The sequence below is a fragment of the Microtus ochrogaster genome, chromosome 22 (genome assembly GCF_000317375.1).
Source record: "Microtus ochrogaster isolate Prairie Vole_2 chromosome 22, MicOch1.0, whole genome shotgun sequence".
Lineage (NCBI taxonomy): Eukaryota > Metazoa > Chordata > Mammalia > Rodentia > Cricetidae > Microtus > Microtus ochrogaster.
The window spans coordinates 1,726,200-1,742,293 of NC_022023.1; the positions used below are offsets into that span (position 1 = coordinate 1,726,200).

Here is a 16,094-nt window from a genome sequence, read left to right on the forward strand (position 1 = left end):
GAATCTGTATGTTTTGCTATGATATATAAACATGTATAGGATTCGGCATGTGCCAAAAAAAAAAAAATGGTAAATGGGTCGGGAGGTTGTGGGACACGCCTTTAATCCCAGCACTTTGGAGGCGGAGGCAGGTGAATCTCTGTGAGTTTGAGGCCAGCCTGGTCTGCAGAGTGAGTTCCAGGACAGCCAGGGCTGTTACACAGAGAAACCCTATCTTAAAAAACAACAAAAAGATTTGAGACTGGAGAGATGGCTCAGAGGTTAAGTGCACTGGCTCTTAACCTCTTCCAGAGGACTCAGGTTTAATTCCCAGCATCCACATGGCTTTTCACACCTTTCTGTAACTTTAGTTCCAGGGAATCCATCACCCTCATACAGACATACATGTGGGCAAAACATCAGTGCACACGGAAAAGATTTATATGCTTCATTTTTAATATCCACAGAAGGCAGTAATGGTGGCACATACCTTTAATCCCAGCACTTGGGAGGCAGAGGCAGGCAACTCTCCGACTTCAAGGCCAGCCTGATCTACAGAGTGAGTTCCAGGATAGCCAGGGCTACACAGAGAAACCCCGCCTCAAAAAACTTGGAGAAAAAAAAAGAATCCTAAATTGACTGCAGTGAAGCTCGGGTACCTGAACAGTTGCCGAGTGTGAGTGAGCAAGGTCCTGGGGTTGATTCCTGGAACTACAAAAGAAACATCTTAAAAACCAAACTAAAGGAAAACAAGGTGCTAGCCCGCTTGTGCAGGTTCTGTTGTATAATGAGAACTGCAGATCCTCTACTGCAAAAGCCCAGCCCTGTTGTAATAGGAGCTGCCGGGCTGCGTCCCCAGCACCCCAGCCGCCTGCTAGCTTATGCCTCGAAATAATTACATGGACACTGTATTCTTTTAAACACTGCTTGGCCCATTAACTCTAGCCCTTACAGGCTAATTCTCATATCCCGATCAACCCATCTCTAATAATCTATGTAGCATCAGTCTTACCGGGAATGATTCTAGCCTACATCCATCCTGGGTCTATCCTGGGTCGGAGCTTCATTGAGTGTGCCTCAGAGAGCAGAGCTCTTCCGTCCGCCCGGGAGAGGGGAGCATGGCATCTCTCTGAGCTCACTTCCTCTTCCTCCCAGCATTCTGTTCTGTTTACTCCTCCCACCTATGTTTTAACCTATCAGGGCCAAGCAGTTTCTTTATTGCTTAACCAATGAAATCAATAGATTGATATATGACACTCCCACATCACAGCCATGGCCTTCTTTTCTTTTTGGATGTGTAACTTTTTTTGCATAGACTTCTCCATAGGTCAGACATGTACACTGGAATTTCAGGCATTTAATACTGGCTATTTTAGAAAAGATTGATGTTCCAGACTAAAGCAATATTATACTTGTTGTTTCCTCTTAGTCCTCTTCCTCCCATTTGGTATTATTGACACCTCCTCCCATCCCCCTTGTTAAACTGGTAGACTTGATTTATGACTGTCTCCTAAGTTGCAAAACCTTTATAAGGACTCAGTAGATGTTTCAGTACATGTAAATAAAACCAGTTGTTAAGCAAGTTTTATCTTAAAACCAAAAGACCCTTATATTTTGGTGTTAATTTAAAAGCATAGTTTATGATTGTTTGAGATCATTTTTATAAACCCACTTTTCCAATACCAAATATTTGATAATTTCCCAGTGTCTAGAAAGGCCTACACATCATATGTGATGGATTAGAATTAATCAAGAGTTAAAGTTGCCTTAACTGAGCGATGAGCAGCTTGGTTCCTGTGATTTATAGTGGCTCATGTATTAACAGTGTAGTTGAAGGAAGAAAACGATTTTTCCCATACGCCCGGATGAGGCTTTGGATATTGAATATTCCTACACAACAGCAAGTATATTGTGAAGAATTATAACAGGCTTGCCCCAGTGTATCAGATTGCTTCGTAATTCTATAAACATTTTTTAGATTTATTTTATGTGTATGAGTGTTTTGTCTGCGTGCCCGTGTGTGTGTGTGTGTGTGTGTGTGTGTGTGTGTGTGTGTGTGTGTGGTGTTCATTTGTTCACCATGTATGTGCCTGGTGCCCGTGGAGGTCATAAGAGGGTATTGGATCCCTTGGACCTGGAATTATAAATGGTAATGAGGCCCCGTGTGGGTGCTAGGAGCTGACCTCAGGTTCTTGGCAAGAACAGCATCTCCCAGGCCCCTTCTGAATAAATCTTAGAACTAGAACCCTATTATTCTTGGTGTAAAATTACTTCCTATAATATGTTCGTTTGAAATTCTAGTAAGGAATGTTAGTATTTTTCCAGTGGAAAATAATATAACTTTATGTAATATTTTTGCAAATAAGTTGTGTTTTTGTTGAGTGCCCATTCTGTATTTAAACATTCACTGCACAGGCCTGTAGAAAAGTAGAATCTGCCTGCTTCCTTAGGCACAGAAAATTTAAGGAGCAAAAGTAGAATTGGGCCTAATATGCTCAGTATGAGATCAGCACACTGAGGGAAAGAGGTAGATGGAGCAATCTTAAAATCTGTCGGAACTTCAGAAGCTCCACGCAGGAGTGTGGACCTAGTGGATCAGTGTGGGAACTTCGGAAGCTCCACGCAGGAGTGTGGACCTAGTGGATCAGTGTGGGAACTTCGGAAGCTCCAAGCAGGAGTGTGGACCTAGTGGATCAGTGCTGGGAAGCCTCATAGTTTGTCGTCCGTTTGTGTTCCTGAACAGGAGGAACTAATATGGTTATGTAAGCTGCTATTTTTGTTGGTTGGTTTTGATATTTTTTTTGGGGAATGGAGGTGCCGAGGTCAGAGGACAGCTTGCAGGAGTTGGTTCTCTCCTTCTACCCTGTGGGCCTAAGGATTGAATTCAGTCATCAGGCATGGTGAGCAAGTAGCTTTACCTGCTGTGCCACCCTGTTAGCCCGCACGTAGGGTTGTGACTTTCAAGAGGGAAGAGTTGGAGATTAGGAATACTCTTTAAAACCAAGTTAACCTGTTAGAGTCTTGGTATAAAGGCTTAATTTAGGATGCTGGGTTTGGTGTAGAATATCAAAACTGGGAGATGGAGAAACGTGAAACGGAGGAGCAGTAGTGAAGCAGAGGAGAGCAGTGTTGAGTGCGCTTGCGTGGCTGTCATGTTTAGAGCCGAGTTGCTGGTGAACCCTCGGCTACACACCGAGCCATCAGTGACATGAAAAGGTCATATTTTTTTTGGCAGGTACAGGGACTCAAGGCAGGAATCCAAAGTCTGTACCTGGCCTTTAACTTGGACAGTTAGAATATAGAGCACAAATTTGATAGTAGATAGATTTGATAGGTGGGAGAGAAGCAGATTCCAGAGGGAAGGACACTGTATTTCTGTCAGTAGAGTTACATATACACTTGGAAATTAGATCTTTTATCTGTCTTATAGAAGATTAGGCTCATTATGCTGTTTTCAAACAACTATTATTTTGTTGTTTCTTTACCCTCTTGTGCCCCATCCCTGTCCTTCCCTTCTTCCCTTCTGCTTCCACTAGTAGCGCCCTTTCCACTTTGATGTCCCTTTTGCTCGCCCTCCTTCCTTTTTTTTTTAAATGGTTTTTCAAGACAGGGTTCCCTGTAGTATTGGAGCCTGTCCTGGAACTCACTCTTGTAGATCAGGCTGTCTTCAAACTCACAGAGATCCACCTGCCTCTGCCTCTGAGTGCTGGGTTTAAAGTGTGTACCACCACTGCTCTCCTTCCTTTGCTGACACCTGTTGACCCTCACATTCCCTTATTTTCATGCATGAAGGATCCAAATATGAGGGAGAGTGTGAGGTGCTTGTTTTCCTGAGGTTGAATTATCTCTCTTAGTATAATAAGAAAGTAGATCTTAATGGGTGAAAACAATTTGCCCTGGATGTCTACTTCCTCCTTTCAGTCTCTAGAGCTGTGCACACTTAGGTGCTCAAACTGACTGTCACTTGATCTGCGTATCTGTGTTAGCTTTTTCTTGTTTTTGTTTTTTCTAATGTAGAGTCTCATTCTAGTGCAAGCTGGTTTAAAACTCACAATCCTCCTGCCCTCACCTCTCAGATGCTGGGATTATAGGCCTTGACTACTACACACAACTGTTTTATGTCTTTCCATAAATCCTTTCTACAATTTATTGAATTTTGATATATGCCTCTAATGTTCCTTTTTTGAAGAGTTTTTCCATCATGCTGACCACATAAATTTAGTATTAGATTTGAGGGGAACACGTGTCATAAGATTTCTGCTTAATTTTAAACCAGTCAGGAAAGAGTGCTGATGGAGAAATGGATAGCGATAGTTGTAGACTTGGAATTTGGTGTAGGTCCTCAGATTTTCAGAAGAGGGTTGCGTTAAGACTCACTTCTTGCTGGGTTGTGTTGGTGCACGCCTTTAATCCCAGCACTTGGGAGACAGAGACAGAGGTAGGCAGATAGATCTCTTTGAGTTTGAGCCCAGCCTGGTCTACATAGTGAATTCCAGCCCAGCTATGGCTACATAGTTAAACTGTCTTAGAAACCTTTAAAAAAGAAGAGTCAATTCTTAATATTTATTATTCTGGGGTGATTTAGAATTTACTATTCCAAGCCTTTATTTTGTCCTTAGGATCACACTCACATCACCTAATGATGACATTATGTAGTCATGTATTACTTGTATACATCATGAACAGGAACAACCAAGTATCACTAGTCCTTAACTCAGGCCTCCTTTTCTTCCCACTCTCTAAGGAACGACTACCAAAATCACTACAATCCCAATGACTTCCAAGCCCAATGTGATTGTTGTTCAAAAGACCACAGGAAAAGGAACGACCATTCAAGGCCTCCCTGGCAAAAACGTTGTCACAACATTGCTAAATGCTGGAGTAAGTAAGACCTTGAACACACTCAGTAGTCCAATAAACATTTTTTAAAAATAATTTATTTTTATTTTATGTACATTGGTGTGTTGCCTACATGTATGTCTGTGTGAGGGTACTAGATCCCCTGGAACCAGAGTTACAGAGAATTATGAGCTGCTATGTGGGTGCTGGGAATTGAACCTGGGTCCCATGGAAGAGCAGCCAGTGCTCTTAACCTCTGAGCCATTCCTCCATCACTCCACTAAATATTTTAAAGGCCATCCAACGTCAGAACCCCATAGTGGGTGGACCAGCTTGAGTCTCTAGTGCTGTGATAGAATCACCTCTGTCTGTCTTCTGATGCCATTTTCACAGTAGTCTGAAAGCATGTTGTTCATAACTGCTCATAGCGAAGGTGGCTTGTGACCATGTCTGCTTGCTCAGTTTCATGCTTAACTGCAGGAAGACTTGGAACAATTTTATTCCTGCTTATGGCCAGTAGATTAGTGTTTTGTTTTTGTTTTTGTTTTTTTTTTTTTGTTTGGTTTTTTTTTGTTTTGTTTTTTCGAGACGGGGTTTCTCTGTGGCTTTGTTTGAAATATGCTGGACAAACAGAAATATTTGAGTTTAAGATAAAATTGATAGATGGGGATTTGTTGCGTTTTTCCCATTTTAAACTCTGAAGGCAGTTGTTAAGAGGTTGGATTTAGACACATTTAGGCTTTGTTGTCTCACTGTTCTTTGACTTTGGGTGGCTTATTAGCCACTGTAATCTTTTATTTCTTCATGTCTACAGTGGGGTGATGATGGGTGTTTTGAAAGTGCTTAGAACAGTGTCTAACAACACATGGGAAGTTCTCAGTCACTGGCTTCTTACTGTTGTTGGCATTTAAGCACTCAGGCTCAGAAGCATCTTTACCTTTTCTGACCTCACTAGAAGTCAATCCTAAAAGCTTATGCACCACATCTTTTGTAATGTTGAAAATGGTCCACATTAGGCCTTTTTGAATTTACATAGCAATTCAGTAGGAAAGCCAGGATTCTGTAGTATTTGAATTTATAAGACAAAAAAGGGTATAGCCATGTGGTAGTGATGCACACCTGTAATCCCAGCACTTGGGAGGCAGAGGCAGGCAGATCTCTGTGAGATCCAGGACAGCCAGAGCTGTTACCCAGAGAAATCCTGTCTTGAAACTGCCTCCCTCCCGCAGGGTATTTTGTCTGCTATGGGAGATCTAAGAGTCATGTCTGAATTTTGTCTAGTAGATACTAAGCAGTAATTTGGCAGGAAACGCCAGTAAGTAAGTGTATCGGTCTATGGGACCTTTGTCATCAGCACACAGAGCACACAGCACATGCTCCTACTCCCCACCTGCATCCATACAGGCCCACTTACATCAGAGGAGCGTTCCCACATGACATCCTGCAAGCTGCATGTGGTTTCTGTGTGGGTCACCGTGCTTGGACAGGCTGCATACTTGCAAACTAGTGGCCATTGGAGGACAAATCACAGCTCTTTCTGGGAATACTGTTGCAGTCAGGATGTGAGCTGAAATTAGACACATTGTTTCCTTTAGATAATTGTAGCTGATAGTTAGGTTTATAATTCTTAGGCCCAGATGTAGATATGAATTCTGAATGGCTACTCTTTAGACAGCTCACCTGTTGCTTTCAGCTTACCACCATTAAGTTTGAAAGCTACACATCTATGATGATGATAGCTAAAAGTAAAAAACTGCTAATGTGAAAACTGCTCACTTTTATGATATTTAATTTGAAAATTATAAAACTGTGCTGATATTAAAACTGTGACCAGAAACTGGTACTTCAGAAGAAAACAAAGGGCTGAGGGTAAGGATTAGTGGTAGAGCATTTACCTAGCATCTCTGAAGCCCTGGGTTTAGTCTCTAGCAGCGCGCGCGCACACACACACACACACACACAGAAAGAGAGACAGACAGAATAAAGCAGGTGAAAATTCAGAAGACGGTGAAAGGTTAATGGGCTTGAATCTGTAATAGACTAAAGTGGTATTCATACGTACTGGTAAGACATGAGAAGTGCTGTAAGTTTCTTCCCCCTTCCCTCCATGGAACCTTGGAAAGAATGTCAATATTGTTTGTCTTTCTATCTCTCCATAGTTCTTTCTACAGCATCCTGCTCTGTGCTCCTTATTTGTCTGTGTATGTTTATCTGTGGTATACTGCACCATTTTTTTGTTACATAAATAATTCACTTCAGGTTATTAAAAAGTAAAAATTAGTGTGGGAGATGACTTACAATTTCAACTCTCAGATATAACAGTTGTTAAGGTTTTAGTGTATGTTCTTCCAGAAATTTCTGTTTTAATATAGGTATTCTATGAGTAGGGCAGTATAAGTTCTTAGATGTTCTCAGATGTGGTGATTTTTAAAAACTTACCTAATTTCTTTTTTTTTTCCCTTCTGGCTAGAAAGTTGGTCAGATGACTTACAATATTTAACTAAGTCCAGGATTTTTTAATCACTTTTGTGTACTTTGTTGCATAATCTACAGTCCTTTTCCCATCCTGGCAAAATCTTTCTGTCCTTTTTCAGTAAAATGACAGTTGTCTGTTTGTTTTAATAATTTAAATGCATATAAATCTACTGAATAATGATTGGCTTCAATCTAGGGAGAAAAGACTCTGCAGACAGTGCCAGCTGGAGCAAAACCAGCTATCATTACTGCTACAAGACCCATCACCAAGATGATTGTAACACAGCCCAAAGGAATAGGTTCCACAGTCCAGCCAGCAGCTAAAATCATCCCCACAAAAATTGTCTATGGACAACAAGGAAAAACGCAGGTATGTTGTAAGATGTGGTAACTTTTCTTGCCTTTTGAATATTTAAAATTCTCAGGTAGAAATTTTCTTTTCTCCAGAAAAATCAGAGTTTTATTCTGTGTACTCACATTGGGAACTCCAGCTCTAGAGGATTCAAAACCCTCTTCTGGCCCCTGAGGGCATCCATATACATACACAGACACACACAAAAATAAAAAGAACCATATCTGTTGCAGTTTAGCATGTCCCATTTAAAATATTGTGCATAGCTTAGCTTCTTGTTCATCTGTGGAGTGAAATAGTCTTTGGTAAGCAATACCGGACCCAAAACCTAATAATAAATATGCATGATGATAATTTCTTTATCTGGAAATGGCCCACAAGTTTAGCTTCTGTTGTTCTTTGTCTCTTTTTGAGATTCCGTTCTAGCCACAGCTGTCTTGGACTTAGTGACAGTCTTCTAGCCCGTCCCGAGTGCTGGGGTAATAGACAGAAAGCACTGTGCCTGGCTAGCTTAGTATTTAAATGGTGCTCTGACATTTCATCTAGGCATGTTTCTGATTTTCTTCTAGGTTCTCATTAAACCCAAACCAGTGACATTTCAAGCTACAGTTGTTAGTGAACAAACAAGGCAGCTGGTAACAGAAACATTACAGCAAGCATCCAGGGTCGCAGAGGCCGGTAATTCATCTGCTCAGGAAGGAAAAGAAGAACCACAGGGTTACACAGATAGTAGTTCCTCTTCCACGGAGTCCTCCCAGAGTTCCCAAGGTAAGACTTATTGTACTTCTGATTGCACAAACCCTGATAACACTGTGCCTCAGTTTCCTCTAGGGACTCCAGACCAAACTTGTATGCTCGTAGTTCTTTTGATTTGATTTGATTTTGCCTGTTTAATAAGCGAGTTGATGTTTCATTTTGATATAGCTTACCATTCTTACCTCGTGTCAAATGTTTATCAAATTGTTGATAGATTAAAGGTGATGTTTTTATCAGGTAGGTAGTATTGATCTGGGCAGAGCTGTAGTTTCCAGATGATAATGCTTATATTCTACTCTTTGGTTTGGGTAAGTAGAAGAAGTATATAAGAAAGGAATATGCTTTTAGAATTGATTATTGCTGAACCTTGAGGAAGAGTCAGGGTGGCCAGAGGTGAGCAGTAGGTGGGTAGCTGTGCATCCTGTTTGTATGGAGTCCTAGTTTATGTTTGTTATTCTGCCTAATTATGAGTAACATTTCCTTTAACCCTCAAAGTTATTAGAAACTGAATATCACAGTAGGAGATAATTTTCAGTATTACCATCATTATGACGTTTATCTAGGAAGTCTCAGAATATACACTCGGGGTCTACTCTGAAGCTCTGAGACATTGTCTTCTGTTCATATGACTCAATTATCCTGACTGCCCTTATTGGGTGCTACAAATTGAGGATCCTGTCTGAAATACTTGGGATAACAAGTGTCTTGATTTCAGATTTTGTATTTGTGTGTTAGTGTTTGTGTATGCGTGTGTGTGAATGCATGCATGAGGGAGAGAGTGGAGAGATCTTACAGATGGGATTCGAGTCTAAACATGATATTCATATATGTTTCCTATAAACCTTATACACTTAGTCAGAGGGTAAGTTTCCAGGTTTTTTTCCTGCACATGTTCTGACTGACCGTCTTGTGAGGTCTGATGTGGGATTTTCTGCTGGTCGTGTCACTTAGCTCAGAAAGTTTCAGTTCATGGAGCATTTTGGATTAGAGTTTTTCTGCTTATGTTTATGTCTGTGCACTCTTATACACTCTTTTTCCCCTAGTCCTTGTCCCTCTCTTCCTCTGCACCAGCCTTGCTGGCATGCCTGCTGCTTTTTTATTTTTTTAAACACTGTTAGAAAGCACATTTTTTTGATATCATACCCTTCGTTATTTTTAATTCTTTAACAATGCCTTCATATTTGTTTTATATAGTTTGTTGAAAAATATTTGTTGGCTTGTATTATGCACTAAGAACTTTGTTAGACCCTATAAATATTGAGTAAAATACAGTTCTTGCCTCATTCCTGCCCCCGCCTTAGAGAAAGGGTTCTGCACAGCCCAACCTGCCTTTCCTCTCTGTAGTGACCTTGGCCTTGTGCTCCACCTGCTTTTGTTTTCCTAGTGCTGGGCGGACAGGGGTACCACCACACCAGGAGATTTAAAAAGATTTACCTACAATTGCAGCATACAAGTTTTTGTTAGTGACGAACAAAATTATTCCGAAGGCTAAAAGTCCACACTCCAAGAAAATGAGAAACGTTCATTCACAAAACAAGTCGACTTTAAGATGATCTTTGAAAGCTTGTTAATTACAGAAAAAGCTGCTGATTTCAATAAACACCACAACACCGATTTTAGAAAGTAGATAGTTTTCTTCAACCTGTCATCAGGGATTATAATAACTTTCAATGTACTTTACTAATATCTGTTTTATCTTCCTGCTGAGTGTGAATCTGTATGTAAACTAGTTATGTGTAGCTCTTATTACCACTGATTTCTATTTACTTATATTTTGTTTTGTTTGCTTGATTGGAGGCTTTATTTTTTTTAATTTATTCTATATGTGTAAGAGTGTTTTGCCTGCATGTATATTTATGTACTGATGTGCCTGCCTGGTTCTGGAAGAGGTCAGAATAGAGCATTCATTCTTCAGGGACTAGAGTTATACACAATTGTGAGCAGCCAGTGTTCCTAACCACTGAGCTATCTCTCCAGTTTTATTTTTGTATTTTATTTTTTTGGTTCTGAGGATGAAACCTATAGCCTTATACCTGGCTAAACATATGCTCTCCCAGTGAACAATATCCACACCATTGCATTACTGCTTCTGTCTCTAGTTTCTTTTCTGTTGTGTCCATTGCATGTGTGTACAATTTTAAAGTTTTCTTTCAGCCAGTTGAGAGTAGTTATAGGTACCAAATCCTTTTACCTCTAAATTACATTTTTAGGTCTCTGTTTGTTATAGGCTATCCTTTTTGCTACTAAATCACCATTATCAAAGTCAAGAAATTTAATGTCATTAATAGTACTATTATTTAATTTATAATTCATGTTGCCATACTACCAGTTGCTAAGTGATGCTCCTATGGCTATGTCTCCTAGTCATGTCCAGCCAGGGTCACACATTATGCTCCGCTGTATTGCATGCAGCCATCCTCTTCCGTTTGCCCCTCCTCTTGTCACTGTGTGACCCTGATTAGCCATTTGCCACACTGATAAGATGAACACTTGGTTAGGACGCCTGCTTCTGGTTTTCCCCACTGTGAAGTTAGCGCATCCCTCTCTGGGAGGAGTTACTCCGAGGCTGTACCCACAGGGTTCCTCATTAGTCACTTATCCACAGATGTAACATCTGTAGATGATTCTTTAAAGTTCATTATTCTTTGTTCTATTCTAAGGAAGAATCAGTCTTTTTTTTTTCTTTTTTCTTTTTTGCTTCAAAAGTCCTAAGATTCCTTCTTAGTATATTCACCCCCACAAGGAGACATCTCAGCCCCATAGCTGAATCCTGAACGGTGTCTTCATAGGTAGGGTAGACACCATGGACGTCCTCCTGATGTGAGACTTGACCACCCTGGCAGGGCTCATCATACCATATTATGCTTCTGATACTTCTTTTTAAATGTTAATCACTTTGTTTTGTACTTTTATTATTATTTCCTTCTCTGTTATTGTCTCAAGGATAATAATAACCAGGGAATGAGTAAGCTTCATGCCTATAAACTCATTTTAATTCCCTCATTCCAAACCATTGTATCCCCTTTGCAGTTTCTCCTAACCTTGCAGGAGCTCTTGACTGTTGCTTGGATACCAACAGACAGTGAGTTAACCAAGACTCTTAGATCAAAGACACTTTTGCCTAAGTCACTCACTGGAAATCAGACCATATATTTTTGTTTTCAGTGCTTTTTTCCCATTCCTTTTTGTACCCCTAGCTGTCCTGGAAGTTGCTTTATAGACCAAACTGACATGAGAGATCTCTATGCCTCTCTCTCCCAGTTGCTGGGATTAAAGGTGTGCACCACCACCGTCCATCTAAAAGGTTTTAAAGTGGATTAAATGCAAGATTATATTAAGCAAACCAGAAGAAAACAGGGAGATGAATTCAGAGTAGAGATCTAAAGGAGCTGGGCATGAGGCAGATGTGAGAATAAGTGTCATAAAGACATTGTTTTACGTCAGAACTCAGTCCCTGGAGATCCATCATCTTAGGGATTTAGAGTGAAGACAATTTAAAAAAAAAAAATCCCCCCCCCAGAACTTCATTAGCTAATTTATTTGGTAATTTATATTGTTAAGGATGAAAACTAGGATATATAATTACATAATATAAAATGTTTCCCAGTGTTTTTGACAATAGAACCCTCTTTTGCAGAAAATTTGTGGAATTGATGTTCTCTAGAACATTGGGGTAATACTTCAGAGGGAAGGTTTATATTGTCACATAGAAGGAATATAGAACAACTTGGGCTTAGCTTAGAAGAGCTGGCTTAGGGAGGTAAACATCTGGGAATCATTTTCTGTGAGGAAGGATTGGTGGGGATAGATTGGTTGGGAGTAGTCTGGGAACCGTTAGTCATGTTGCAATCTGTGATATAGATGATGGAAGTGTTTGGGTCTCTGTGGGTAAGTGGAGAGACAATAGTACTATTGTAGAAACCACAGGGAGATCTTTATATCACAGCAGCACAAGAGAAATGAAGGAACTGTTAGAGAGCTGTGGGTCCTGTGGGACTCTAGGGTGAATGGATGGTAACACTGACCTTTAAATCCCTTCTGACCGAGAGGTCTTGAGACTATGGAAGTGTGATATAGACAGTTTATGACAAAGGCATAGAGATGCCTGGGTTTGCCTTTGAATGTAACACTAAAGTATGTATTTCTGGTACCTAACATAGAAGACATTCAATAAATAATTGTTATAACATGTAAGGAAAATCTGCAGCAGGCTACCATCCTTGAGAAGTATGAAGGTCTAGTTCTAGGCATGCCAGACTACATTGTCATGTTAAAGTGTCGGAAGGCTGGACACCTGAGTGCACATTGCAGAAACAAGTAGTAGCAGTCAGATCAGCCTCCAAGTGTCCTGTGATCGAATCATCACTAGTTCTGAGCCTAAGCCAAAAGAGCACAAGAGGGGGAGACTGTGAAGGGTTTTCTCCTAGGGTCACATTCTCATTTTGTATCGTAATGGTTGGGGTTGTTCCATGTAGACAGAAAGAGATGGCACAGTCTCCCAGTCCCTATGGAATGGTTGTATTTGAGGAGATGTTACGTGGTTAGCACTCCTGTACAGAAATTTGTTACTTTTTCTATCTTTTCCACCGTATTTTTATACTGTCCCTACTTTCAGTATTCAGTGTATCTCAGAGTTGGGTTGAAGAGACTCTCTTTGCCTATATCATCAATGAGAAGACAGAAACCCAGACTAGTCTGAAACTATATGGCTCAGATTATATGACATCCAATTGATGTTCCTCCTGGGTGCTCAGATTATAGGCTCGTAGGCACATTATTATGTCCTGCCTGCCAGCTCCCAAATAATCACACCGAGACTTCTTATTAACTAGGAAAGCTTTGCTGATACCTTAGGCTTGTTACTAATTAGCTCATACAACTTAAATTAGCCCATATTTATCAGTTTACATGTTGGCACATAACTCATGACATTTACCTCTGCCCTAGTCTAGAACTAGACTTTCATACTTTTCAAGGAGCCAGAGTGCTCTCTGTCTGGCCCTCCCATCTGGACCTCTGCCTGCTTAGCCATTGGCCATTTAGCTGTTCATTAAACCAATGAGAACAGCATATCTTCACAGTGTACCAAAAGATTGTTCCACAACATTTGCCCCTTTTTGTCTAATTATAAAAAGGAAGGTTTTAACTTTAACATAGTAAAACTTTATACAACAAAAACAGTTATCAAGAGTTAGAGTTACAATATTCAGTCCATTTGTTTTTGGCAAATTTAGAAAAAATTCTGTATTATCTATCTTGTCTTTGTGGATCTAAAGTTTCATACCTAATTTACTTTTTATCATAACTAAAGAAAACTAGAAGTTTAACTATTTAGTCTTTAACTCCATCAAAGACGCCAAAAGGAAATAATATTACCTAATGGCAGGGGCATCTGACTACCTGAACAGTCACCCAAAGTTCTTCTGCAATGTTGGGGCATCCATCTTTGATATACAGGCCTGGAATATCTGACAGGCTTTTCTGAGAAGCAGGAAAATTTGAAGGCCTGACCTACCTTGTCTTGGTAAAGTTCAGCAGTCACTTTCTTCTGTGTTCTATTTGTCCAATTTGGAAAGCTACTGTCAGCAGTCAAGGCAAGAGCAGTTTCTTGCCCAAGTGGCTAGGTTTGCCACAAAGAAAGTAAACTCCATGTAGAGGTTCTTCGATGCCCATCATCTTCTCTGAAGTAGATTGGTGCTGTCAGTAGCAGATTTGTCTCATTGTCATGAAAAGCCTCAGGTTATTAAACATCATTAATACCATAATCTGTATGTCTTTGAAGTATTTGAAGACCATCTATCATCTAATAGCTGTTTAACCTTGAAAACATACCTAATATGACTACAAGTTTTATTATTAGAGATGTATTTCTTAATTATACATTGCAATTTAAATGAGCAGCATAAACACAATACCCCAAACAAGAGTAGAGTGTATCCATACAATATAACAAAAATAACTTTAAACTTGTACCAATAAACCAAAATCCATACCAGTGTAAAATATTTTGAGATTAATAATTGCTTTTCGGATTAAAGAATGTTTAATAAAGCCTTTAATAATAAACCCATCATTTCTATACTATATCCCCCCTTTTTCCTTTAGAATGAGATCTGTGTATCTAACTCTTTTGTTTAGGTCTTTTTCTGACCATGACCAATGATAACTTACCTAACTTCCCCAAGTGATGACAAACATCCATAACCCATTTCTTGGGAATGTGGACGTTGTTTTCTCTAGACTGCTTTCTGTTGTCTGGGACCACTAACATCTTTGGGGGAAACTCTGAGAAGTCAGGATAATGGTCCAGTCCTGACTGGAGTAGTCTGAGGCTGGACCATCTCGGCCAGCAGCCTTAAAGGTTGTGGAGGTGGAACTGAGGAGCTCTGAGTTGTTGGACCGCCTGGCCTTCGTTTTTACTGCTGTCTCGTCTCCTTGCTCTGAAAACACTAAACTTTCAAATGTACACAAGTCGGCCAAAGATGATTTTTTGTTTTATATTTGAGCAGATAAAATATACATCACCTATCCTGTAGTTTTTTTAGGTTTATGTTTTATGTCTGTAGCCAGGATTTCCAGGGGATCCTCCTTGCTCAAACCTGATCTTCTTCAACCCTGAATGAATCCTCAGCCTTTTGTTTTCTGTGGGGACAAAACTATAACTTTTTGCATTTTGAAGTCAAGACGCTTAAAACATAGAGGTTGGTTTGATCCAGCAGCATCCATAACTCAGTGTGTCTCAGCAGCTGTCACCCATTCATCAGCCATCAAAAGGTTTATTAATTTACAGGATGCTGACTCCCTGTAATTTTCATCTTTACATGGCTTTTTTTTTTTTAATTGCTACTCTTTCTTTAAAGACTTTATAAACTGCTATGCAGCTTAGCTAGTGGCTGCTGGCTGCTGGCTCCACCCGGGTGCCTTTGTTTCCTGAGAACCTGACCGCATGGTGGAGGTACTGGCAGGAGCCATGTTTCTCGCTCCAGCTTTGGAAAGTTTCTGGGTCCACGGTGCTGTAGGTGTTTCTACCTAGTCACATGCCATTGAGTAGTGTGCCGACTGCTGCTGCATAAACCCCACGCAGGTGCTCGGGCCTCTAAAAAGAGCCATGCCGCTGCTTGTTGATACCACTGAGCCTACCCCAGAGTGTGTGGTCATCAGAAAGACACATTTTACTCTGTTTCAAACTCTCTCAGGCTTTATGTGGATGTATGTGGACCCCCATGGGGTGCCATTTGTAGCTGAATTTTCTCTCCCACCTGCCAGCTCCCAAATACCCACACAGAGACTTATTAATTATAAAAGCTGGTCCGATAGCTCAGACTTGTTACTAACTACTTCTTACAACTTAACCCATACTTATCCGTTTACATGCTGCCACATGACTTAGGGCATTTTCCTGCCTCTCCATCTGGCTGGCCACTCCTCCCTTCTTTTTCCCAGAGTTCCCCCTGTACCCAGAGTTCCTGTCTATACTTCTTCCTGCCTAGCTGTTGGCCATTTAGCACTTTATTAAATTAATAAGAGCAACACAACTTCACAGTGTACAAATACGTTGTTCCACAAAGGGCTTGTGCTCAAGAGCTTAAGTTATATAAAATAGTGTTTTCCTAGTATAACCAGTTTCAAGTTAAAATTTTGATTATTGGGATACTAGGGATGTGTTTCAGTTGAAAAAGTGTTTGTTTGGTAT

At 40.3% G+C, this 16,094-nt stretch overlaps 1 protein-coding gene across 10 annotated transcripts in view; it reads left to right on the forward strand.

The window, feature by feature from the left end:
* The window catches only part of Emsy (EMSY, BRCA2 interacting transcriptional repressor), a 70,318-nt gene that overhangs the window by 40,322 nt on the left and 13,902 nt on the right, over positions 1-16,094 (forward strand). For all 10 annotated transcript variants that reach the window (XM_013350166.2, XM_026784256.1, XM_026784252.1 and 7 more), the window contains 3 exons: positions 4,724-4,860; positions 7,490-7,663; positions 8,215-8,413. In XM_013350166.2, coding sequence (XP_013205620.1) covers positions 4,724-4,860; positions 7,490-7,663; positions 8,215-8,413 — 510 coding nt within the window. The remainder of the gene's footprint in view (positions 1-4,723; positions 4,861-7,489; positions 7,664-8,214; positions 8,414-16,094) is intronic.